This window comes from Pteropus medius, unplaced genomic scaffold, assembly GCF_902729225.1.
Source record: "Pteropus medius unplaced genomic scaffold, Ma_sr-lr_union100, whole genome shotgun sequence".
In the NCBI taxonomy this organism is placed as follows: domain Eukaryota; kingdom Metazoa; phylum Chordata; class Mammalia; order Chiroptera; family Pteropodidae; genus Pteropus; species Pteropus medius.
In genome coordinates, this window is record NW_024342474.1 from 1,345,358 (window position 1) to 1,372,968 (window position 27,611).

Genomic DNA, 27,611 nt, shown 5'->3' on the forward strand with positions numbered 1-27,611 from the left:
GGCATAACTTCAGGAGTATCAACTTTTGACTAGATTTAGTTCTCAACTAGCCTTAAAAACCTAAATTCTACCAAATGTCCTTTTACAAATCTCATTTCAAGAAGACACAGGACCTTAAGTTGTTACATTGTCCTCAGCCTCTAGCACTGGTAAACCAGTGGCAGAATACAAAGAGCATAATGGGCTTTGAGGTGAGGCAGGATCTCAACTCTGCCACCTCTGAATAATGTCACTTCAGGTGTATAACATCTCTTAGCCTCAGTCTTCTTACATTTAAAGTGGGGCTAATAACCCCCATCTACATTGAGTTGTAGAAAGCATTAAAAGAGATAATGTATATAATGCTTTAGGAACAGAGTCTAGTTCAGAGAAAACACTCAGTAAAATAGCAATTACTGTGTTTATTATTAATATCACAGACAGAAAGTGCACAGAGCCTAACCTACTATGAATCAAGCCTGAAGCTGAGAGATGAAACCTTCAAAACAAGGACAGATTCCACTCAGCCCCAATGTGCCTCTAGGCCTAAATAATTCCTGATCCACAAAAAAGGGTTTTGGGAAAATGGAGAGAAGGGCATCAGGATGGAAAGGCTTTTTCTTGTTTTTTAAATTTTGTCTTTTTGTATATTTTATTCTTTTCGATCAGACCCAGTGTGTTTGTCCAAAACAGATATTGGCACTTTTCTCAAAAGGACTCCCTCAAATATTCAAGTAACAAACAGGAAAAGTCCTGGTCTCAAGACCATACAGTATCCCTAGAAAATTAATTTTGACTCTAGAAGTGAGATATTATTATAATTATCATTAATTAGTTAAGACTCATATTGGCTCTACCCAACCATGCTCTTCAAACCTTAATCCTGGTTCACCACCTAACCTCCTATGGAGGCCAAGCAAAAGCAGGCTGTATCTAAACTCTATATGTGGCTAGGAAAACTAACCCTCAAATCACTTACTTTCTACCTGAAGGGTGTGCTCGAAGTCAGGGTGACAACCAGGCCTATAAATGAAAGGATGGGGCAGACTGTTCACTTCTTATTCCCACAGGAGAGGATCAAAAATGGGATACTGTCTGAGGTTCCCAGCATCAAAAGTCAAATTATCTCACTCACCTTGGTGGAAGGAGTTGGGAGAAGAATGAGGAGTTTGCAGAAAGGGATCAGAGACACCTTTATAAGTAGGTAAATCAGATCACAGTTTTGCCACTTCATGGCTAGCCCTGAGCTAGGATAAGAGTGGAAGTAGGATAAAGTAGCTTTGGGTGGTTCCCAAAGAAATCCCTAACTATCAAAGAAAAAAAGGATGAAGCCAGCAGCTGAATCAAGGCCGAAGCAGGGAGGGACCTTGCTTTGTCCCAAAATGACGTGGAGTCAGAAGTCAGTGGCAGAACCAGGGAGTTCCAGGCCAAATGAGAAAACCCAGCAAACCTCAGCACCATGTCTCTCTGGGGCTAAGAGGGTGGCATTCAGCTCAACAAGTGCAGTCAGTCCTCAACATTAAGCCAAAGCCAACTCAGTATAGCTCAATATATTTTTCCATACTATAAAATTCCGTACTTGATCCCAAAAAAAATTCTTCTGCCCTCCCAGTTTCTCTTACTGCAATCTATATGCCCACCCCTTTCCATTCTTCACCTGGTTATCATCTCGGTCCATACTGGCATCATCTCTCTTGAGAATGAATCTCTGTTGAAATTCTGTATTCTTCTCATCCTTTATATGTTCTGAGAACCTCTGTTCAGGGCTACAATTGGAAAAGAAATGTGGAAGGAAAGGAGGAAAAAATCCTTTTATTAGGAAGTGGACCTCTTAAATTTCACAACTCCCACTCAGGGGATTTCTGGAGTCACATGAAGGTTTTAATGGAATCCTCAGGTTCTGTTCTTTATCCATCTATAACTTGTCTTCCTCCAAAGTTATACCTACCCTATCAATAAAGGTGAAGAAAGTCCAAGGGCCAGTCTTCACAAAGCACTAGTGCCTCTAGAATCTATCTCCAAGGCCTCACAAAGAGTAGGAATTGATAATATAGCCTCCCGCCCCCAACACCTCCTTCTCCAGAAAGAGACATCTTGATCCTATGACCTTCCTCTTCCACCCCCCAAGGCTATCCCAGGAAAGTCTTCCTAATCTGTGGTTTCCTCCCTTACATTCTTGTGTTACTGGTTTTGTTGATGATGACAGCTTTTCCAGTTTGATCAACATTGTGGTCCATTCCAAAATAGGCTGCTACCCGGTGTAATAGCATCCGGTGATATGAGGTCATCTGAGGAAACTTCTTGAACTGGTTACTGAAGGGAAACCCATGGGAAAAAAGTGAAATAAGGAAAAATAACAGCTGATTGTAATTTATCTTAAAAGTATCTAAAGTGGGGAATTTCTTAGGAGAAACAGATATAAGAAAAATACTCAATGTGAACCAAAAAGGTTCTCTCAGCTTCTTTATCTATAGTATTTTGTAGATCACTCTGACTCACTACCCTCATTAAGACTACTCCATAAGTCCTAGGTCTCACCCAGCTGGATGATATTCTACAAAGAAAAAAGGAAGACATTTAAGAATAATGAAATATGGGATAAAGGCTAGCTGCTGAAAAGGCATAAATTCTTTTCAACTCAAGTCTTTGCAATAACTTAAAAACCTCACCTGGTTTTCATACATATACTTTTTAATCCATTCTGATTACTTCTCCCCAACTCCTTCTGGTTCTCAGTGAGTAATTACTTTAAGGGAAAGATGAACGAGGGATATCCTAAAATTGTACCTAAATTGATTTCCAATGCCCCTCCCACCTCTAAATGTGTATTTAATTCAAGTAACTTACTTGTTGTCATTAATAAATTCCAGAATCTCTTGTTCTAATTTTAGCAGCATCATTCTGTCCCTGTTTAGAAAAGATTAAAACAAAACAAAAAGCAGCCTCCCATAAACATTCAAAGCAAGGACTGAGAACACAACCTGCTCACTATAGAAGCTGAAAGGAGAGATAGATCCAAACCCCAACAAAGGACCAAAATGCAGTGGTTGCTGAGCCTCATTGGTCTGTCTTATGTTACTTTAAAGAAGAAAAATAATCAAGTATGAATTTTGCAGATCCTCCTAACCATGTACTTTGTTTTATCAGAAAACTAATTCTGTTGGGCAGTCATAGTCATATAACATTCTTTATACTTATAAATTTAATCATTACTCTATAGTCCATCTGGTTATTTATAGAATTTGTAATTATGATTTAGCTTATGCACTAATCAATTATTTTTTTCTTCTGTGCTTTGTAATTGTACTCCCAAGCCTTCATATTTCTTTGTCTCTGCATTCTTCTTCCACAGAATTTTTCTCAACTCTTCAGAGAGCAGAAACCTCAATATGAGGGTATTCTGAACCCCTCACAGAACATAAAATTATACATGGTGGTGGGGGATGGGCATCTTAGATTCTAATGGAAAAACTATGAGAAGCTATTTGGCCTCTTGGATATCCTTCTGGTAGCTGGCCCCTTTTCCCCTTCCATCAAATCACGTTATTACCTTGGGTTCTTTTTCAGTGTATTAACAAGAAATTCATGTAGGTCTATTCCAGTGGAGTCCGTATATTCTTGGCTGGAGTCTAGAACCAGCACAACAAAAGAAATTTAAAATTTATCACCTTGCATGATAACTAATCTCAACCAGAAGCCCACAACCTGATCAAGAGAGATAAGAACAGGAAAGTAGAATCAAACTTCAAGGGTTTTGGCTTAAAAACCGGAATGACTTTGATTTGCCAGCCCCCAATGATTCCTCATGACAATTATAAAAGATAGAATCTGGGTCATAGTGTTGTATCAATATTACCATCAATAAGTATTTACTAAATGCCCTGACCAAAACAAAGCCAGTTTTATTCTAGTTAAGGAAAATAAAATTCCAGGTAAGGGCATTTAGGGCTGAATTTTCCAGAACCTCAGCAAGCATGCTCAAATGTTGATTATTTATAATTTTTGTATTTATTTATATTATTTATAATTATTGTATTTATTTATAAAATTTTAATCCCAAGGTTGCCTTTTCCCTCTCAACTATCATTTTTATGGATCACGTCTTTTTGCTATCAGCCCAAGTTTAAAACCAAAGAGAGCTTAATAATAATAGCAAATCTGCACTGTTAAAAAAAATTACTCTAAGCATCCCAAAATCAAAATATAAATGGTATCTGGAGGAGCTGTAGCCAGTGATGATCCATGTCACTGTTCATTCCAAAGCAAAAATAAAATCAGAATTGACTACAATGTCCTCCTATGGGTAGCACCAATGTTAATAGAGTAGTTCTCTGTGGCATGTGAGCCCCTAAGTCAAGGTTGATAAAGTAGCAAAGAAAGTTACCTAGTTGGGTACCTTCCCAAGCAACCATGAAGTCAGCAAAACACTATGAACTGTTAGGCCAGTGGGTGCCAGGCTTTAAGATGTAAAGAAAGGGCACTGCAGAGCCAGACTCTAGGATAGATGAGAAAGGACAAGAGTTCTCACCTCTAGACAGCATCTTCCTTGGGACCTTTTCTTTGTTTTTGTCCTTGTCTTCCTTTTCAGAGACATCTTTTGTGGACTTTTCTTCCTCTTTGTCAGAGGGGCAGCTGATGTGCAAATGAATTATATCCTTGGACAAGGGTAAAGAAAAATATAATCAAAGGAGGAAAAGGATTTTAACTCTCCTGTAACCCCCTTGAAATCGCAAAGAAGAAAAATCTTGGGGTGGGCAGCATCCTCTTACAGAAGAGTGTATTTTGCTAGTTAAATTGTTTTAGCTTTTGTTCTGCCAAAAGGGTAGAGGCCAGGCCTTTTCTGCCAACAATCACTGCCTACCAAATGGAGAGCTCAAGTTACATGGCTGTTCTTGGTGTAAGGACTGGATGGAAATGGTTCTGACCACCAGAGGGAAAGAGTGTGGGTGGGAAAACAAGATCCAGCCCTGGGAGCTCCTTGTCTGCATCACTGTGGGTAGTCCAGGTATGAAGAACCATACTTTATGTTCTCACTCATGCTATACCTTACTGTAATGGCTTGTTTTGAAGCTCCTATCCTGATTTCCAAGCCTAATGTTGATGCTCCGGTTGCTATACTTTACCACATAACTACCAAACTCAAAAGCTATATGCTTATTCTTACAAATGACCTACCTGGGTTTCTAATGGCCCATCAGCAAATGGGGCAGAGGACTCCTCACACACTGCCAGGCTGCGTACCAACTTTAGCTTGGAATTAGACTGAGAAGAAACAAATAACACATATACATTCCTTTGGTGGACATTCAGAAAGCTTTTGGCTGAATGATAGGTATCCTCTCTGACTGTTAGTTGCTGCTTCCGTTAAACAGATTTTTTTTTAAACAGTTCCTGCTTTCCAGTTCCTGATTTACTTGAAGATAATTCTCCTGCTTATAATAGTAGACATATAAAAACAAAATGGCTACTTTGAACAGATGATCGGAAAACCACTAAAATTAGCTCTCCGCTCTCTCTAGCCCAGTGCTCCAATTTCAGATTCAGAAGTTTACTGAGAATACACAGCAGCAGGGCTTAGTGGAGCCAGAAGTCCTAATTTCAACTCCTGGTTTTGTGCTTATGAGCTACAAAACCCTGAGCTTGACCTCTATGGGTCTCTGTTTTCCCTCAATAAAACTGGGATAAAAATACTTAAAGGGCTGTTGTGAGAATTAGATAATATAAAGTATGTAAATATACATATTATAAATAGCACCTTGCATACAGTAGACAACAAATGCTAAATGACTCTAAACCTTAAGTGGCAAGGGATGAAAAGAAGTGTTTAAGAAAAAAAAAGAAAGAAAATTTTCTAATATTTGGGAATTAATGTAATAAAAAGCAAATCCACTTGGTTTACTTGTGTTGGCTAGAAAATCTCAAAAAGATCTGAAATCCACTTCGCAAATCACTGCTCTCCTAGGGATCCCCAGAGACAAAAATTACAGTGACTCATTAGAAACCTACCTATAAACATTTACTGAGAGTTCTTATAATAAAATCAAGGTTTATAGTGAAAACAAAAGCAAAAAACATGGTATGTGTGTTCTAGGTAGTACAGTATAGTGAAAAGAACTTGCAAGTCTAAAGAACTGACTTCAAGCCTACCTCTGCCACTTACTAATAAATGTCCTCTGTCAAACTCATTCAATTTCTATAAACCCAAGTTTCATCATCTGTAAAATGGAGACAGTAACTGTCTTACTTAACTCAAAAAGTTTGGGAGGAAGTGTAAAGTAGCAGTGAGCACGTTCTGTTTGAACTTTAATGTCAAGCCCATCACTGTGGATTAGGCCATGTAAGGCATGACATGGAGTCAATTTATTACACATTGTGGCCTTCTTCAAACCCAAGCCACATATAGGCTGGGCCACTCCCAAATTCTGCCATTATTTTCCCGGGGGAAAAGGGTGGATAACCTTAATTATTAATTCTGGTGGTAATTCTTCCTACTGCAAGAAAAGTTTAGTATGTTACTGTTCCCCAACTAAAATTCATAACCTATCACACACTAACATATACAGTCCTTTCTAATAACACTGTTTAAAATAATCTGTGATGTGTTAATTTTATCATGCAATGATTAAAAACAAAGTCCTTCCTGCCCCCGCCTAAAAAGTAAAACATTCTAAAAAATGACTGTATTTTTAAGATGTCCAAAATTTGAGTCATTTCTACTATTGGGGCAGAATTTATCTTAAAAATTCACAAAGGAAAAAAAGTGTTGAGGGGGGAAAAGTAAGACTGATATAGTAGCCATTTTCCTTGAGAAGCTAGAGCTGAGCAAAGAAACTGGCATTACAGCAAAACCAATACCAATTTGCTCAGGCTTTGTGGGAAGCTCTGGCTGGGTATCCTTTCAGGTATCAGAAACAGACTGTGACTGAACTAGAGATAATGGAGAAAAATAAAGTCAGACGTTCCAATAGGAAATGTGTGTGTATATGTCTCTGTGTGGGTGTGTGTATGTATGTTCACAGTTAGGTAACAAAGTGCAGGCAAAAAAAATGCTTATATATAATCCAAATAAACTAGATATTAGGGATTAAGTTCATTTGTGAAACATATTACAAACAGCACCAGAAAAGAAGCTATAGAGAAAGGGCTCTTACCTTGGCTCTTTTCCTGGCATGACCATGGCTGGATGTCCGTCTCTGTTAAAAGGAGATTAGAAAATATTAAAAGTGGGGAAAATCAACACTTAAGTTAAAAGCAATACAAGTTTACAAAGAAAAAGCACTAAGTGTAAAACCATTACAAGAGCCAAACTATGATGAGACCCATTTGGTGTGGTTATTTCCCTGTCCAACTCTAGCAACTATGACAGGGAAGGCACCATAGGTCACATACAGACAAATCACTACTCACCATGTAGATAAATAGTAGAAGACCCTGACTGGTTGGCCTATTTCACAGATTGATAAAAAGTACTTTTGAATAAACCATGGAATCCTTGGTTAGGATGCTTGTGGATGTGAAACATGACCCTTAAGCATCACTTACAATAACATCTTTACAGGACGACACATTCAGAGATCCAATTTGAGATACCCAAAACACCTGTTCCAATGGCTGCAGAAATGATGAAGACTCTGCCAATTGACTCCTGCCCTGAATATGAGAATTCACCCAGTCCTAAGCTCCTGGTGGTAGCTCTTATAGATGGACTCAATTAGGGATATAAAATGGAACAAGAAAAAAGAAGGAAGAAAGAAAAATATGGACAAGACCTCCAGAGCAAAGAGAGGGTAAGGAGAGTGGGTAAGGAGCAGGGTAGAAGCCTGAGGAAGATAAAAAATGAAGGGTTGAGGTAGGATGAAGGAAGGAACAACTAATTAATTGATTAGGTTTCTCAACAGCTGAGAAGTCAAAATGGAGGCTCTGGGGAAGAAATTGGGTAGGGTTATGTATAGGATGAGGCACTTAGGGCTTCTGAGATAATTGAAATGGAACTCATTGCCACTGGGGTATGAGAGAACTGAGTCTGATGGGTGGGGCAGGGGAAATAAGACAGAGGACTAGCCTGGTCCCAGGTAGCTGAGGATGTCCTAACATTGATGGCTACGTGGTATTCTATTATGTAGATATACCATAACTTATTTTATTAGTCCCTTAAATTGCACCATTTGGATGTTTCTAATTTTTTTCTTTGTATGAAGAATGCTTCAATGACCATAACATTGAATGTACCCACAAATAAAGTATAGCTGTAGTCCATTTAAAAATTTTATAAAGTATTGTCAAATTACCCTTCAAAATGGATATATCAATTTATAACCCTCTTAGCAATACATGTACAAATCTTATTTCCAAAAATGGAGAGTTTTCATTTAATAGTCAACCACATATTGAAAACCTAATATGTACCAGACACCATGCTAACTATTGGAAGATACAGAAATAAAAGACAAAAACCTTGTCAAAAAGGAACTCAATCCTACTGCAGAATATAGACAAATAGACAATTACAACATAGTATATTAAGTAGCATTACAGAGACACTCATGGAGTGCTGTAGGCGTACACAGCTCAAGTGTCTAACTCAGACCTAGCAATTCACAAATTCATACATTCACAAATACTGAGTATCTGCAGAGAAATGTGTTGGGCCTTAGAGGTACAATGTTAATTAAGCCCAAAGTGACCTAATCTTGGGCCTCATTCAGCTTATAGTTCTCTAAAGGAGACAGACATTAATTGAAGAATTATACAAAGTAGATCTGCATTGTGTAAGGTTGTGAAGGAAGGCTTCCTGGAGAAAGACACATCTGGATTGAGTTTTAACGGATAAATAGGTATTAGATACTGGCGGGTGGTGGTGGTGGTGGTCAGGGGTTGGAGGACAGGGAAAGAATACCAAGGAGGACAATCCAGGCAGAGAAAGCATGTACAAAAGCATGCTTTCCCCAAACTTTTCAGTCAAATTTATAATAGGGAATCAGGAATCACATAATGCTGAAGCCTAGGATGCCAGAGGCAGATGAATAGCAGGTAAAGGACAAGGTCACAATATGCCATGCTGACAAATCTGGTACTTAGAAGACACAAAAAGTTTGAGGTGAATTAACAATCACATCCTTATTTCACAACTATCTTTCTAAAGCAGTACAGTAGATGAATCAGAAGGGATTATGGATTACAAGTTTAAAGGTAGAAGCCCAGCTAAGAGGCCATACCCAAATGGTTAAAGGATCCACCTAAGTTCAGTATGTGTTAAGCCAGGGTTTGCCCATTCTAAACTGAATCTCAGAACCTGCCTTTTATAGCACTGTTTCCATCCAAAAGATGTTCTGAATTCCAACTGCTGATTCCAAGAACATGTCTCACACAGTACAAGTAACGAAAGTTCCTTTTCCACAAACTTTCCAGTTCCAATTCATAACAGGTACTCCCTTGACAACATCAGTAAGATTCTTACAGAGACTTCTGGGGTGTCAGTCAGGAGGAATATAGAAAGAACAGAATTTTTGATGCTGTTGAAGGGACACAATGATCTGCTGGGAAATGGTAGAGAAGAGAGGGCTTCCAAAGGGTGGTGGAGAAAACTGAAGACTTTGTAGAAGGAACAGAAGCTCCAGTAGATGGCAGCAGAAGCTCCACCGGCTATAGCACTAGCAAAAGGAGTCAGAGGGGAGGCCGGTTCCCACACAAACTATTTGTATATTTATATGAAGACATTTTAAAACCAAGTGAGCATCCATAAGGAGTATAAAAGCTACAGACATCCTTTCTTTTCTGTCTATCTTCAAGAAGTACATGCAGCAAGAGTTCAGAATACCACTTAAAATAGTCTCCTGAGAACAGAGTAACTTGGACCCAAAAGTTCATTTAACTATTATCTTCCACATAAAATGCCAGCACATAATAAAACATTCATTCTTATCTGTCCTTAGGATTTAAAATTCATTATTGGTATCAGTGGAGGCTAGAAGTATGGATGGAACAGTGGCAGATTGTCTCTACAAACTCTAGAAGGATGGGCAGGGAATGACAACTCACATGCAAAAGATAATGAAAAGAAAAGGAGCCAGGACAGAGATCTGGCAAATTGTTAAAAGAAAGAAAAGCAGGCGGCTAGAGAACATAATATTTCAGAGAGTTGTTTGATTTTAATTCATCTCTTTATGTTGTTGCTGTTTTAATCTTTAAAGAAGATAAGGCCTAGGTGTATTGGGTTGTCAATAAGAATTATGCTTCAAGTCTCTAGACCCTCCAAAATACTGTTGCTATTCCTTTTTAAAATACTTTACTAGAGTTAAGTCTATCTCCTAAGCATATAATAAAGACCTTTCTCGTCCCTGGGCATGAAGGTAAGGATTTATGTAATTTGGGCTTGGGTAACAGAGGAAAACCAGCAATGACCAGAGAAGAAGAGACTGGAACAGGTAGACTAGAGGAGATTCAGAAGCTAAGCTGGTTGGGTACCAAAGAGGAGATCTGGAGGAAGCTTGGCTGGCCATCGTCTACTGCCATTATATCTGCATTGCAGTATGAATTTGGTTGGAAAAGAACATGGCAACCAAAGAGTAAAATTCCTTTCACTCACATTTACTAAGTGGCAAGTTCAGAGACTATTTCTGACCCAGAAAATGCTGACTGCTTTAACACAACCAGGATATGAATTTAACACTGTATGTAAAGCCAGGAAGCTCTAGTTTTAAGAGTTTTTATATGAGCCATATCATGACTTGTTAAATATGTATTTGTATACAGTTTAATTTTTGAGTTAAAAAATATCAAAATGTAGTAAACACCAGTGTAACTCAGGTCCCAATGGATTAGGGATTTCATTCTGTCTTCTTTAGACTTTACTGTGGAGTCAGTCCATGACAAAAAGGTAAGAAGATATTTCTTGAGAGCTAAAGTTGGGGTTTTAGGGAGAATCGAGTGTTCATATAAGTGACTGGCTTCCTACAGATTCCCACTGCCACCTACAATGACACTTCTGTTCAGGTATAAAGAGTGTGCATATGATGTACTTCTAGTCCTCACCTGTGTCTCCTGACGTGAACTGGTATCTTCACTCTCTTTCTCAATTTCTTCCTTACTTGTAGTCTTAGATATAAACTTGTTTTTGTTTACAGATTCTTCCACCAGTTTTTTTTCTGATTCTTTCATTATTTCCAGAGTCTCTTGAGTAGTGTTACTGTTAGACATCTTCTTCAACAGAATACAGTAGCCTCTATGGACTCCTAAAGAAACATGAAATACATTAAACAGGATGTGTATATCCATACTTAACACATATACAAGTCTTCAGCAGCCTCCCTGTAACCCAAAAAAGGGTCCTTTGATAAATGCTGCCCTGGATCCATTTCTTTTTTTTTTTTAAGCTTTACTGAGGTAAAACTGACATATGATAAACTGCATATATTTAAAATGCACAATTTGATGAGTTATGAAACATGCATACATCTGTGAAACCATCACCACAATCAAAATCAGCACAATCAGCACATTCATCACCCCCAAAAGTTTCCCACTGCTCCTTTGTAAGCCCGTACTCCCTTTCCCACCTTCCCCAGGCAACCACCGATCTGCTTTCTGTCACTACAGATTAGTCTGTATTTTCTAGAATGTTTATCATACATTATCTGGATTATTTTACTAATTACAGCATAATTATTTAGAGATTCACCAGGATTCAGTTCTAAAGCAACGTAGTACAAATACTCTTGGCACTTTATTTGCCCTCCCCTGTTTCCTACAGAAATTTACTCACATTTTCAGCTTGAGTACTTTAAAGGGTTAACTCACTAGATTCTTTCCAGAAAGAAAAAAAATACATCATAGAGCTCTATTCGATTCCAGAGAGGACCACTCTCCTTTCCCCAGAAAGAACTTCCACAGCTATTACAAATCACAACATTGTTACCAACTTTAAACATCTCCCCCACCAAAAAGCAGCAAAATCAAACAATGGTTATAAAATCCTAATTCCTTTATCTTCAGCAAGCTGAAAAAGCAAGAAGAGAACTCTCTATTCATCTGTCCTTCAGAAAGACTGGGTCTCACCCTCCAGGAAGAGAGAATCTTTGTTTTGCTATTCACTATTTGAGTTCAGTCACTCTACTGCCTCCCCAAGACAAAGAGCATCTGTAGTGCATGGGTGGCTGGCTCTTTATCACTTACTATTTCTACCTGGGAAATCCCATAATGAAGTCAACACAATTCTCCAAGTGCACGCGCAGAAACAGAAGTTGATGCTCTATACACATACACATTCATGCCCTCCAGCAACCATTGGTCAAATATGCTTAGCTCTAACAATGGTTTGTAGTGCTTTCTCCTTACATAGTTAATGACTATATTTCAATGCTGAATACTTTCCCTTTTATAAAATAATAAGACTGAAAATCCTCCCAGATGTCATGTCTAGCCTCTTTGGCCCCTGAAACGAGCTAAACAACCAGATAGCAATGCCTCAAGAAAACTGTCACACCAGACATTTATTTCCTCCTTCAGATTAGTTTAAAGGTTAAGACCTAGAAGGCTCTTAAGAAGCACAGGTAACCTCATCTTGGCATAAATTAGATAGTTTGCAAGATTATTGCTTTGTTCATTTTGTGGTGGCTCTTGAACAGTTAGTTGCCTGGAGACTTAGTTTGCATAGAACTAGATAAATTTCCTTTAAAAGGCCAGAGAGTTATTCATAGAGTCATAGACATACAGCTGAATTTAAAGATGAAAAGTACTAGAAAAAACTGACTACAAAAAAAATGGCTGATATTATATTTCTCAATTAATTGATTCAATATCTAGAAGCTTCTATAAAAAGTTATAACCTACATACAGAGCTTTATAGATCATTGGCTGTACCTAAGAACTGCATATATATATATATACACACATATATTTACTTCTCTTTCATGGGTAAATCAAGCCCCCATTCCCTGAAGTTTGAAATATAGTAAAACTCAGCACATGCCTTCTCCATATCTTTCAGCTGAAAAACATCAAAAATGATGAAAACTGGAAGTGTTCTTAGATATGAACTCTTGCAATTTCCCTCTACCATCCTCAAGAAGAGCTCCTTTCTGTAATTTCCTGAGAGGGGCCTGTATGCCTCTCCTGGAAAACTCCTGGGATAGATCATTTCACTATGTCTTAAATAGTCTTAACTGTTGTTCTATAGTTGCTCCCTATAACAAGCTATAAACTGCTTCAATCCTGATCCTAAATCTGCCTTAGAGTCATACAAAATTAAGTTTACTTCTTTTACCACATGATAGGCCTTCAATATTTTTCTTTTTTAGCCTCAAACAGATTTCTCTGTCAGAAAGAGAAGCTGAGGAGTAGGGGGTGGGGGAATTGGATAAAGGTGGTCAAATGTACAGGCTTCCAGTTGTAAGATAGAGTCCAGGCTTTCTTAGGCTTGGATCCTGCAGCTCTAGCAGCTATAATCATGGTGCGAAAGCTTAAATTCCATAAGCAGAAGCTACTGAAGCAGGTGGACTTCCTGAACTGGGAAATCACTGACCACAATCTGCACAAGCTGCGTGTGTTGTGGCATTATGCGCTGCAGTGGCAGGAGGACTACACGTGCTACCACCAGCTGAGCCGTTCTGTACATGAGCTGGCGTGGTGCCTGTGCGACCTGCCCCAGGGCGACCTGTTTCGCATGCGTGCCTTGGCCGCACTACTGGACAAGATATATGCTCTTGGTCTGGTGCCCACGCGTGGTTCACTCGAGCTCTGTGACTTCGTCATAGCCTCGTCTTCCTGCCGCTGCCTGCCCACCGTGCTCCTTAAGCTGCACATGGCGCATCACCTCCAGGCCACCGTGGCCTTTGTGGAGCAGGGCCACGTGCGTGTGGTCACCGACGTGGTCACCTAAACCAGCCTTGTCACGCGCAGCATGAAGGATTTCGTCACCGGGGTTGACTCATCCAGGATCAAATGGCTCGTGCTAGAGTACAATGAAGAGCACTATGACTTCGATCTGGAAGCCTAGCTGGTCTCCTCCCGCTTTCCTGCCACAGTTGCACAGGGATCTGCATTTTGTAGATGGGGAAGCTGAGACCTAATGCTGAAGGCGCTCTAAGAGTGTGTCAGCCAATCAATCGTTGGTTCATAAGAACTTGGCGCCTCAGCTGCAGGCCATGCATAGAGCCAAAGGGTATACTCCTGTTTTCCACAAAATGATATTAGTCCATGGACTATTGATAATTAAATGACTGTCTTGAGACAATGGGAAGTGGTTTTGTGCTGAGCTGGGAAATTGTTAGATCTTGTGCCAGAAACATTGTAGTGTGAAAGAACTTTGCCCCCACTTCTCTTTATTATCTTGTTGCAGGACAGTTTGGTGCAATTTATTTAACTCAGATTCTTACTCCTGATTGTTATTAAGCTACATATAGACGATGGAGAGAGTTTGGTCTCAAGTTTTCATAAAGTGGATGAGACTTTAGTGTCCAGAGTGCCGTCCCTTGTTTAAAGGAATGCTTTCATAATGCCAATAAATGGCCCAACTGCTTTTTAAGTACAAAAAAAAAAAAAAAAAGAAGGTGGCTCCATAGTGTAGTGGTTAGCACATCTGCTTTGCATGTCAGAAGGTCCTGGGTTCGCGCCCCAGGTGGAGCCATGGACCGTGCTCCCGGGGTGGGCAGCACATGGGAAAAGACGCTGCCTTCAGAGGTCCTGTTCTTAAGGGGAGACAGCAACATCTGTAGGTCATGGGTGGAAATGGGGGAGAGGATTAAAGAGGGGGAAAAAAAAAGTCCTGGAGATGCAGTGCACAGCACAATGGCTACAGCTAACATTGCTCTACAGTATATTGAAAGTTGCTGAAAGTAGATCCTAAAAATTTTCATTACAAGAAAAAAAAATTTTGTAACTATATGGGGAAATGGATGTTAACTAAACTTATTGTGGTAATCATTTCACAATATATGTATGTCAAGTCATTATGCAGTGCACCTTAAATTTATTCAGAGCTGTGTGTCAATTACCTCAATAAAACTGGGAAAAAAAAGGCGATATGGAAAAATATAAAGCAGCAGGTTGTTTCTTTTTCCAGGATGGGCCTCAATTATCAAATAGGTATGTTTCTTCAAACAGAATGAACTTTGTAGCTCTTCTTCACATGTGGGTCAAAAAAGGCTCTACGATCTGGACACCTGTACTAACTTCACAGTGTCCAAGCACTGTTTCTCAGTGCTAAGGAAAAAAAAAAGATCTTTCATAACGGCCACCTGTGAAATAGGGCCATATATTCCAATTCAAGTTTTAAGGAGCTACATGGTTTCCTTCATTCATTGAGAAATGGGAAAACTTGAGCTTTAGATTCCTAAAGCCAGCCATAAAATGAACAATGATTAATGCATCCATTTTCAAGAATTCTGACTGTCATCTCTAGTGAGATCTCTGGCCTCTTGAGAGCTGTGTAAAACAAAGCAATTCTTCCTCTGAGGAAAAAGGAGAGGAAAAAATACAGTAGCGCACTATACTGGCTGCCTACCCAAATCTCTCCTTTCTTCCACATTCATCAATCTAGCCCTGATGTTATTCTGGTGTCTGTCTTCCTCTAAGGACACATGATCAGGGAAAGTGAACATATTCCTGAGACCTTGGAGGTGGATCTTAATTAGCCAGATCAATAGTGGTAATTGTTTCCTTTTTGTGACTGGATTGTGAAGGGACAAGTGACTCATCAACAGTGAGACAGGAGAGGGCTTTGCTGGGTGGGTGGCTTCAAAGAACGGCTTCTGACTGTATTACAAAAAAAAAAGCCACTAGAAAAAAATGGTAGTTATGTTCTGCTGACGGTGGTCCTGTATGCAGATGATGCCCATGACACAGGATAAGTTAGTCTAGGGACATTCTCCCTCCCCTCTATGATTTGGCTTTGGAATTTTTCCTTAGTCCCTTACTCAGCCCTCTCCCTGTTTTGATTCCTAAGAGTGAGACTCTGGCTGAGACTGGTATGAGAACAAGCCAAGACCAGGAGACAGGATAGATGACCTTGGACTGCCCCTTCCCCTCCAGGTGGCATGAGAAACTAGAAGGCAAACTAGAAGGCAGGATAAATGGCCTTGGGACAATCCCCTTCCTCACCCTGTCCCTTCCAGGATAAGGCTCTGGAGTCTTTCCCTTGTCCTTTGTTCAGCTTTGGCTAATCATAATATCATTATAATATCACCTGCATTGTAAGTATCACATCTTCAGGCACCCCCTTACCCAAGAAAACAAAAGCCATAATTCAGACAGCTTGGGGAGACCCGCTCTCTGAGTTTGCCCACACTTTTCTCGTGTTTACTCTCTTTAATAAAACCTGTGCTTTCCTGCTTGCTGTTTGTCGTGTCCTTGAATTCTTTCTTGGAGCATAAGAATCTGGTCACTGGGGCTCCAGCTCAAGGCCTTCTTTGGACTCCCGCCCCATTGAGCTCTCTGGCATCACTTGGACTATGGCAACATCCTACCAACACAGGGAGGATGGTAAAGCAGAGAGAATAAGCCTGGATCCTTGATGCTGTGGTATAGACAATGGTCAACCTGGATCCCCCTAGCTCTGTAATTCCTGATATGTAAGGTCATAAATCTTATCATTTAAGCTATTATGAGTTGAATTTAGCCAAAAGTATCCTGAGACAGCCAAAAAGGGTATGTTAAGAGAGGGAGTAGCTGGACCAGATAGAGAAGCCCAGCTCTATAAGTGGAAATAACTGAGAGAGCAATGATAATAATAATCGGCTAAATTTTTTGGAGTGCTTACATTGTGCCAGGTACTATCTGAAAGTGCTTTATATATCTCATTTAATCTTACAACAATCCTATCAGATACATATTATTACCATCATTACTTTATAGATAAGTAGATTATAGATGCGGAGATGTCAAATAATTTGCTTAAGGTAACTGGTACACAGCAGCATTAGGACTTGAGGCCAGGAAATTTAGCACTAGTGTTTCCTTTCTTAACCTTTATGCAATACTGCCTTTAACTAAGGGGACAGATCAGGCAAAAAAAATGAAAGGTCTACCAAAGATACAAAGGAATCATGAAATTTCATAATTGGAAGGGGACTGAGAAAATTTTTCATTCAGCTCCATCCTTCTGCAATCTATAGTTTCTACAATCAGGTTCTTGAATCATCAGTAACTCTGAAAAAATGTTGTCCTGACCCTGCTTATATACCTCCAGTGAAGGGAAAATCTTTGCCTCCATATACAAACCTTTCTTGAGGGGAAATTATAAAGAGGCAAAATTCACCTTCTTGTTATTTCCTCCCACTGGCCCCAGTTTAGTTCTCTGTGCAAAAAACAAACAAGCTTAACCTCGCTTCCATGTCAGTCCCTTATAGAAGACAACTATTTCCTTTTCTAAATATTCCCAGCTTCTTAAGCCAGGTCTTCATATCACATGGTCTTAACTTTTCTTACCATTTTGCTTCTAGGACAAAAGCAGCTGTTCTCAAGTTAACAAAGGCTAGTAATGAGGGGTCAGAGTGTTACTATTCCAGAGTCAAGATCCATCAGAAGATACACTGAGCTCAAAATCCATCAGACGATATTTCATGAGCTGAGGCACTCCTTTCTTCTCCAAAATAACCCTTAACTAGTCATTTCCAGTCCTGCAATCCTCTGCAGAAGGCTCTCCTTACTTTTGGGGTATACGGATTCCTGGAAACAAATTTTTCTGGACCAAAACAAAAGCAAAAGTTACCACTAAGGGATAAGACAATTTGTTTACTTTTTTAAAAAAAAAGCCTTAAAAAACGAGACTAAATCCAGTACAAAAGGGTTAAAAGGCAGAGAAATAATTTCTACTCTTCATGCTTTATTTGGTTGAGAGAGGAAATTAAAGGCTTGGGAAGTTTTTTGGTGAAAGAAGAAGAATGAGACTATTTCAAATGTAAGACTAGAACAAAGCAAAGACATTAAGCTCCCAGGAGAGCCTAGATGTGTGCTTCCTTACAACCTATTTGTGCACATTGTACATTTCATCCAGGCAAACGGCACAATTTTAAGGCAGGATGTCTCCTGAGGACACTGAGTAGGCTCAAAGCTACACAGAGGAATGCCACAGAAGTGGGGGGCAAAGAGAGGGAATAAGGAAATAACACGATAGAGAGGACAATGACCAGGCACCAGGATTTGGCAATTTTCAAGGAGAATACTGCATATTCCCCATAAATTTTCTGACTGCCAAGGTAAGTTCCTTCCAGAGTACAGTGAGATTATATATCCTTCCATCAACTCTATAAACAACTTTCTAGGCACTGGGCCAAAAAGAATATATTTATACAGGACATTCAGAAACAGAAGGGCAGTTTCATTTTCTCTTTTTCAATACAGAATGTAAGCAAGACAATAGCTAGAGGCTAAAAAATCTGACTTACTCTGTGGCAAAATCTATGTAAACTTTCCAGTCCTTTACTAATTTGTATATCAAAAGTAAATTACTCCCAATTGATACCCATGCTTTAAAAATTGTTTAAAATCTAGGGGCTCAGGAGAATGGATAAACTGTGGTATCGTCATGTAATACTATTCAACAATAAAAAAGAATGAACTTTTGGTGTTTGCCTTCCTCTGAGGACACATGATCAGAGATGGTGACCCTATTCGTGAGCCCTACGAGGTGGATCTTACTTAGCTAGACCAATCATGGTGAGTGACTGTTTCCTTTTTGTAACAGGTTTGGGTAGAAACAAGTGACTAAACCATCACCAGTGAGACATGAGGGGACTTTGCTGGATACATACAGATATACACAAAAACATGGCTGATTTCAAAACTATTACATTAAGAAAGCAGATCTCCCTCCAAAAAATAATACTATGTAAGTCCATTTATATGAAGTTCAAGAACAGGCAAAAACTATTTAAACCAGAAAGTGATTGCTTAGGGTTTAGGGGTAAAATATTGATTGGAAAGAACATAAGGAATCCTTCAGGAGTGCTGGAACTATTCCATCTTGTTTGGGGAAGTGGGTTATATGTGTGTATACTACAATTGTCAAAACTTATTAATTGAATGCTTAAAGTGTATTTTATTGAATGTTATTTAAACATACATACACAGAAAAAAATGCCCTTAGGAGTCAAGACAGTGGGGGAAAATGGGCGCAGAGTTAAAATTGCAGGTTAAAACGTAACTGTTTAGGTGCCCATGCATGAAAAGCTTATTCTTATATTCTTTAAAATAGGAGTTAGGAAGGGAAAAAAAGCACTCATGTTTTTGAGCAAGATTATGCACTTGGTTCTTTATGTCCTTCAACTCATATCCACCACTAGTAGTTAAGCAACTTGCCTAAGGTCACACTATTAGGGACAGAATTAGTAAACAGAACTCTGGTACTGATTCTAAGGTCTACATTCTTTCTTTGACTTTGATTTTTGTTTCTATACATTACTTTATTTAATCCTATGAAAACTCTCTGTTAGAGCACTTACCAAAGCCCAGAGGAATTAAATAACTTTCCCAAGTTAATACAAGAGGGGCAAGGGCAGGATTCCAACCTAGCTGTGTCTGACCCCAAAGTCAAAGTTCTAAGTATCATACCTGCGGTAAACATTCAGGAGCATTCTGTGGAGTGAAGTGTGGGATGGGAAGGGTGCCTAGATCTAATGCCTCTCTTCAGAAAATGAGTGTCAGCAGAGGACATATTTTGGGGTTCAAAAATAGGGTTTGTAAACTTTCTCATCTTTCCACTCGATCTGGGTCACTCCTCATGACTTTAAATTTTTTAGTTTATAGAGTATCTTATTTGACCTTTTCAAGGCATAAATATTATCTCCATTTTAAAAATAAAATACTAACATTCAGAAATATTAAGTGAATTGTTCAAGGCCATACCATATGTATAAGAAGCCAGAATTCGAAGCCAAGTCTTTTTGATTCTAAAATCCCACGTTCTTTCTACTACAATAACTAAGCAAAGAATAAAAACAAAAACAGTATGATAACTGCATGCCTGAAGAGGTAAATGGCTCAACAAGTTCTTGGGAGGACAGGAAAGAAGGCCCTACTGAGCTATAAATGAGAAATATGGGCTCAACACTCCCTTCTCTTCAAACAAAGAAAGCAGAATACAGGGAAAAGAATGGAACATGCAAAGCTAAAGTCACATGACAGTTACCAAGTCCTTTAAGAACTTCAGAAGTCAACTGTCGTAGGTTTCACTAGCATTAGGCCAATAAAAATAATAACAACAATTGTGCCAATTTTCTAAATCAAGGAAGCATGAGAAAATCATTCTGCTTTACAAATGCAAAAGGATTCACTGGTGTATAAGGAAGGCCACGGGAGTTGGCTTATGTCCAGAACAAGACCTTAGGCAAAGTAAAGAGAGAAACGAGATTAAAATGTTCTAAACATGTACCCTCTTTCTTTGTTCAATATCTGTTATGGTTGTACTTGCCCTGAAATGAGAACTGCAGGTGCTGTGATCAATGGACTGAAGTGTTAGTTGGGCCTTGTTACAGTTTTTATTGGCTTCTCTATATTCTTGGCCCAAAATGCCCATTTTACTTCCTCTAGTGAAACAGAACAAATCAAATTTCTTCTTCTCTCAAACAAAGAGCAGCAGTAGGGCTTTTCCCTCTGCTACTTCCATTTTCCTTAACTTTATCATAGTAATGCCATTATGTAGAAAATATCATAGAATCTTAGGGATGGAAAGCACCTTGAAAGTTCACACTGTTTTTTTCCCATGCTCTGGTAAAATTGTTTCCAACTCAACCCAGACAAGACATTCCGGGGGAAAAAAAGAAAAATCACAATTTACCTACTGTTCATGGAATTTCAGGATATGTTCTATTGCCAACTTAAATACCATGCAGCTAAGTCTATATTGCCCCATTGTGATGACTTCAGAGGTGACTGCCACCAGCTGATAGGTGAAAAGGACACCTAAGTCAATAATTTAGCATTAAAAGAATCTTTCAAAATGTAAAATTGAACGTGAGACTGGCCAGAGAAATGGAATAGAAACAATCTAATTTGACATGAAAGAACTGGAAATCCTTAGAAATTATTCCAGTCTACAGTATTTTGTTATGGCAGTCTTAGGAAACTAATAGAAGTAGTAATAAAACTTCTATGAAGTATCTTTTTTTTTTTTCTATGAAGTATCCTTAAAGGAAGTGGGCAGCCCTTCTTTACTCATTCCTAATTCCAGCTGGCTGGAATACAGAAGTAAAGGCTGGTGTTTCAGCAGCATCTGGGACTGTGAGAGGATACTACGATTGAAAACTACTGACAGTGGGGCAACAGACAGAAGGAACTTGGGTCCTTGACTAGACCAGGCCTAGATTAGACTACCTCTGAATTTCCTGAATGTGAGATAAAAATAAACTTTTGTCTTGTTTAAGATACTGTTTAGGTTTTGAGGTACATATATGTTAAACACACATAAACACACAAAGTAAGAATAATGATGAAAACAATAAAAAACAATTCCTCAATTCTATAAGTAAAGAATCCTCCCTCAACACCCTGGAGCTTATATGTATGTGTGGGGGAAGAAGTAAAATGAGGGAAAGTTAGCATTTTTATGGAGGATACAGGAGCATCAGCCTTGTGCTCTAATACTACCTCTGTTGCAAAGAAAAAGCTGAGCATCATTATAGGATGAATTAGGGACAGCACCCAACAAAATAAAGAACATTCAGTCTCCAGAGTGTATGAGGCAGCAAGCATGTTATAGTAGGTAAGTTTTTTAAAGTAAGGTGTTTAAAGAACACACAATGTTTGATGGCTCAGAACGTAAGGAGGCCTCAAATCTAGAATGTTTATCATTGATCCCTTACAAGCAGATATTATCATTACTTTTTTATAGAAGAGTAAAATAATGATCTAAATGATCGAGGAGCAAATCCTGTTGACTTAGTTTCAAAATATCCAAAATCTGATGACTTCATATACTTCCATAGCTACTACCCTGGTCTAAGCTGCCACTTCTCTTGGTCGAATGACTGCAATAGCTTTCTAACTGGTCTTCTCACTCCCAATCTCACTCCCCTACAGCATTTCTTAAATATAGTAGCCACAGCAACTGTGTAAAAACATTTCCAGATCATGGTATGCCTTTACTCAAAACCCTCCAATGGCTCCCCATCTTACTCAGAACAAAAGTTAAAGTCCTTAAAATGACCACTAGTTTGCCCTCTGACCCTAACTCTTACTACTCCCCCCACTTATGTAGTTCCAGTCACACTGGTTGCTCCCTGTGCTCTAAAACGATTTTAGGGTGATTGCTTTTACTGTTCTTTCTTCGGGAATGAGCTTCTCTCAGATAACAGCATGGCCTGTTTACTCAGGTCTCTTCAGGTCTTTATTCAAATGCCATTTCAGTGAGTCTTTCTCTGGTTACAATAACTAAAATTATAAAACCCCAAATACTTCCTATCCTACTTCTTTAAGGTCTCCCTCACAAAAAGTTAATCAGATACTGAATGGACTTTTTGCTCCTCTTTGCTTCATAAATAAATCTGAAGTTTGTTTGTTTGTTTTCCTCTGAGGCAGAATGTGATGGCATAATGAAAAGTTCACATCCTCATTATTCATAGAGGCTTGAATAGCTCAAAAGAAGGGAACAAACTCATGGACCTCTTGAGTCTCTTTCAATTCTTCAAATCTGTAAATAGCCAAGCATGGGAGCACTGGAGAAGAGAATAAGACCTACTATTATTTTTCAAGTATCCCTGATGTAAAACATAAAAAAACTATAATACTCTTTACTTTTTTCACTTACAACATCTAGAGAGGGGCTTTTCTTTGTATGAATAAATCATTATCAATCTCTAAAGCAGTAACATACAGAAGATACATGTCACGATCTGCTATGACAAGGAATTAACACTGATCTGAATGAGCGAAATCTCCCAGACCAACGTCAATAAATATGAACGCGCTAGGGAAGTGAAGATGGAAAACAAGGAGGCTACTCCCAGCTAATCCTCTAACTCCAGACCAAATGGCATGTAAATGTAACATCAAAAGGGATCTACCATATCACCATGGAAGAGAAAGAAGGAAATAAAAGTAAGAAAAAGCTGCCAATTCCTGATTCATCTTTAAAGCTATCAAAATAAGCAAAGCCACTTCAGATATGAAGACAAATCTCTGGTTTAGAAGGCCAGAATTTGACTTAGACATGGCATAAGCCCAACTGACTGCAGCAGCAGCTCGATTCAGAAATAGATGATAGATATTTCCCACCCTATCTTCTCTCAATCAAATCACATTAAGATAATGTATTATTACAGTGTTTATATTAAATAGCAAATTCTGAAAGAAAAGAGACAAACGTCATATACCATTCTTGAAATATTTCACAGGTCTATATACAGTTATGGTATTAATGTCATATATCACTGAGTAAATGAATTTTGCAAGGTTAAATGATGATGTGCTTATGTTCTATCTGCTCATTGGCCCTCAGGTCAGCCAATCTGGTTCAGGACTCCATGGCAACAGGCTCTATCACTAAGAGCTACAAGATGCGATTCCCCTTGCCTTTTTTTTTTAAATAAATCATTTTCCACAGAAACTGCTGCACTGTCAAAGAATAGTCTCTATAGACAAATAAGAAATGCTGCCATTCTGATATACTAAAAATGAACTAGTGGGAGAAAAAGTCAATAGCAATGACAATGAATCTATGCAAATAATAAGGGATTCCAAAAACTCTGGAGATTTCTCCTTCAATTTCAGTAGAGAAATTCAGAAATCCTTGAACTATGAAAAATCAACACAAGGACAAATTGAGGGATTAGTATAAGGGGAGTGCTGCCCAGCTAAAGTCACAATATTGAAGCTTCCCATGCCACAATATACAAAAAGAGCTAAAAGTTTTAATTTAAGATCGCTAACCTTTGTTGTTTCCCATAAATTTTTTTGAAATGTTAAAATGAACGTGAAAACTCACAGGTATCAAGCTCTTATGCTCCATACTCTCAAATCGCAGTCCTCAGAACTCTATGATGCCTGTCCTCTATACTCCCCTCCCCCATCCCACCCATTATGCTTAGAGAAAAAAGACTGTCATGTCCAAATGAGGAAATAATACATTTGTTCTTCACATATCATATGTCTCCATTCCTTCTCCCTCAGTTGCAGACTTCCTTGAAGCGAAGAAGAAAAAAGATAATTACATACTAGATGAGGAGACTAGACAAAAAAAACTCATCATTCTCCCCAATGGTGCTCATTAATATTCTAAAATCCACATGATGTATTTTAAGCATTCCCCTTTTCTGGCATGCTTTTCACCAGTAATTGATGTAGTATCTCTCGCTGCAATAAACAACTTTGGTTCCTACCTTCTGGTATATGGCGGTAAGTGAATGCTGAGGAACAGAAAGAATCTGAGATGTCAGGGTTAAAATTCGCTTGGAAACTATACATTTTCCTCTGGTTCACCTTGTTGTGTTTTGTTTTGTTTTCACTGTGGTAAAATATGTAGAACCTAAAAATTACCATTTTAATCCTTTTTAAGTGTACAATTCAGTGGCATTAAGTACATTCTCATTATTGTGCATTACAGAAGAGAAATGGTCTCAGGAACAAAGGCCATGGTGTTAAGAGACTACAGGGAGGGGGGATTAGGGGGCTGTGTAAAAAAGTTGAAGGGATTAAGAAGTGCAAATTGGCAGTTACAAAACAGTCATGGGGATAGTAAAGTACAGCATAGGGAATATGGTCAATAATACTGTAACCACAGAGCCAGCTCAAAATGGTCCTATTCTGTTTGACGAGGTGCTGAGTTGTTATTCAGGGACAGCAGACCGGGACCATGGGTCATGCAGCCAAAACATGCACAGAGGAGAGAACTTTGGCCTCCAGCTGCACCCGGAACCAAAGTCTTGCCCCTATCCCCACCCCAGGGAACCAAAGGACCAGGACATAACTGGAACTTGAACACCAGAACCCTAACACTGGAACCTTTTCAGAAGCCAAGGGTCCATTCTCCAGGAAGATCTAGTGTTGATGGGCCTTTTTCAGAAATGGCTAAGTTCCAAAGTTCTCCAATTAAAACTTGCCCCACCAGCACTCCTGCATACCTGTTCTTCCCTAGCCCCTTGAAAACCCTTAACCTAGTTCAGCAGCAAGCAAGATGGACTGGAGGCCCTACCTTCTTGCCAGGCAACTTCTCAATAAATCTTTCCTTACTCCAAACTGACATTTTGAGTTTTGGCTGTAGGGCACATGGACTTTGGTTCAGTAACACAATGAAAGAGAGACAGAGGCGGGGTGGAAGGAGGGAGGGAGGGGAGTATAGTCATTCTATGACTATTTACTAAATATGTATTTATTGTACAAGACACATATTAAGATTTATAGTGAATATGAAGAATAAACAGCTAAATGGTAAGAATATCTGACATTACTGCCCAGTTGCTCAAATGTGTTATTTTCAGTATGCTTTTCACATGCTGAATATAGTTTCTTACATGTACATCTCAGTTTCCAAACGAGTCCAAAGTAGATGGAAGTCTACATCTCTTTTGTCAGCAATGAGTTCCAAGGGACCCAATCCATAAGGGAAGACTAACATGAGAAGCAACAAAGTACTAGAAATTCCTAGAACAGAGAAAACCTTTTCTGCTACACTGTTTCAAACTTCCCAAGCATACGGTAACAACCCAAAAAGGGGGGTAAAAACAACTTGGAGTCATAAATTACATCAAAGCTAAAACAACAACAACAACAACAACAACAACAAAAATCAATACTAGGTGTCTCTCTACACCAGTTTCCTTTGTACCTTCATAAGAGAAAAACAAAACACTTCATTCTGGTCCTATAACTGGTTTTTTGTTTTGTTTTGTTTTGTTTTTTAAGATTCTGTGCCAGCATTGTACATATAAAAGGACAACATAGTTCTTGATTCAGAAAGACAAGAAGCTACATGAATATTTTCTCAGTAATGTTGCCTCTCAATATGAAAGCCCCAGGCTCTGATCATAGGTGACTATCTTCCTCAAATAATAACAACAGCAACAGCTATCATTTATTGTGCATTTACTGTGTTCCAAACACTATGCTCAGGAATTTATATAAATCATTACATATATCTGCACCATAACATATGAAAAATTTACTTTCACATCCTAACAGTAAGGATTAAGAAATTTTTTATTCTTTTAAAGAGTTAATTCACTTTATTTCTCTTGTATAACATTATCTAGAGCCTGGGTCCTCTACACAGAAACTCTACTGTGGGTCTTTACAAGATGGTCAGTGAATTCCTGATAGGGAGAGTTGATGAACACGGTCTCTTTCCAGAGGTTGAGGGTGAGACGCCATCTTAGAGATGGCATCAAATGTGGCCTTGGCAAAGTTGCCCAGGATTGGCAGTGCAGCCCCTGGCTGGTTCTCTGATTAGAAGAGTACTATCGCCTTCATTATATTTATAGAAAACATACAAGAAAAAAAATCACTCATAATCTATAACTCAGAGATAACTATTAATAAAAGCAATGTTTTGAGATATAGTTTTCTAAATTTTGTTTCCATATTTATATCCATATTAGATGTTTCTATATCCAATAATTTTTATGTAATTTACATTATAACATTTTTATACCATACTTTTTACTACTATTAAAACTGTGACCATTTTTCCATTATTCCTTTTAATAGTCATTTTAATAGCTATCTAATAAACATGTACCATAATTTAACTATTTCCCTATTACTGAATATTTAAGAAGCTGTTTATTTTTATAATAAAATAATGCTGTGATGAAGATTTTTGTACCTCAATCTTCATTTACATTTCTCATCAACTCCCAACTAAGATAAATACATTCAGGAGTTTTGAAGATTAAAAATATTCCCCCTTAGTGCACTCCAGTGAATAGAAGCAAGGACAGTCACACTATCTAATTATAGTGTTTCTCAACTGTTCCCCCAGCAACACATAATGTCCACTTAGCACATCCCATGGCACTGCCTGGACTTTAACGGCATTCACCCAGGCAGTGCTTCTCACTTTTTATTTTTCTTCAGCTCATGCCCCTTTTTAATAATATTAACTCTCCTTCCCCATATATTCCACTAGAAAAGATATGTGCCCTGTATTCGTTAAGATTCACTGGCCTAAGAAAATTAATAGGGAGGAAAGGATAAAAAGTTACATAGGTAGATATTCTCTTTGTCGTTAATGTTACACACCTTACTAGCTCTTATCAGTGTTACCTTGGTAGTTTGGAGAGCAATCCAAAAGGTGAATCCTCAAAAAACAGAGGAGCAATACTCTAATAAGTCTTTAATACATAATTAAAAGAAGGTAAAAAGATATGAGGATATTGGATATTTTAGTATTTGTGTTTTGACATTTGGTCCATTTAAGATTCTAGATTTTTTTAAAGGTAGAATTTAAGGAATTTTTATACACAGTACTTTATGTAAACCTTATACTCTCACGAATATATAGAGGAAGAACACCAACTCAACTCACACAAAGAAAAGCAGAGGATATAAGTTTCAGAGGGAGAGAACAAAGGTAAGTGTTTAAGATTTTAAAGAAGATCAGAATCAATGGTAGAAAATAAGAAACAAATTCCTTGTTAATCTGAGGGAACAGGTTTGATGCCTATAGGCATCAAAATGAGAAAAGTCACTTCCTAAAAGGATCAACT

The 27,611-nt window shown here is 38.4% G+C and overlaps 1 protein-coding gene and 1 pseudogene across 1 annotated transcript in view; one reads left to right on the forward strand and one right to left on the reverse strand.

The window, feature by feature from the left end:
- R3HDM2 (R3H domain containing 2) overlaps positions 1-27,611 on the reverse strand; it is a 128,593-nt gene that overhangs the window by 29,764 nt on the left and 71,218 nt on the right. The window contains 8 exon segments of the mRNA XM_039865755.1: positions 1,637-1,745; positions 2,152-2,292; positions 2,827-2,886; positions 3,530-3,608; positions 4,508-4,634; positions 5,155-5,241; positions 7,131-7,172; positions 11,011-11,210. Coding sequence (XP_039721689.1) covers positions 1,637-1,745; positions 2,152-2,292; positions 2,827-2,886; positions 3,530-3,608; positions 4,508-4,634; positions 5,155-5,241; positions 7,131-7,172; positions 11,011-11,175 — 810 coding nt within the window. The 5' untranslated portion in view covers positions 11,176-11,210.
- On the forward strand, positions 13,330-13,972 carry LOC120604949 (U3 small nucleolar ribonucleoprotein protein IMP3-like; annotated as a pseudogene).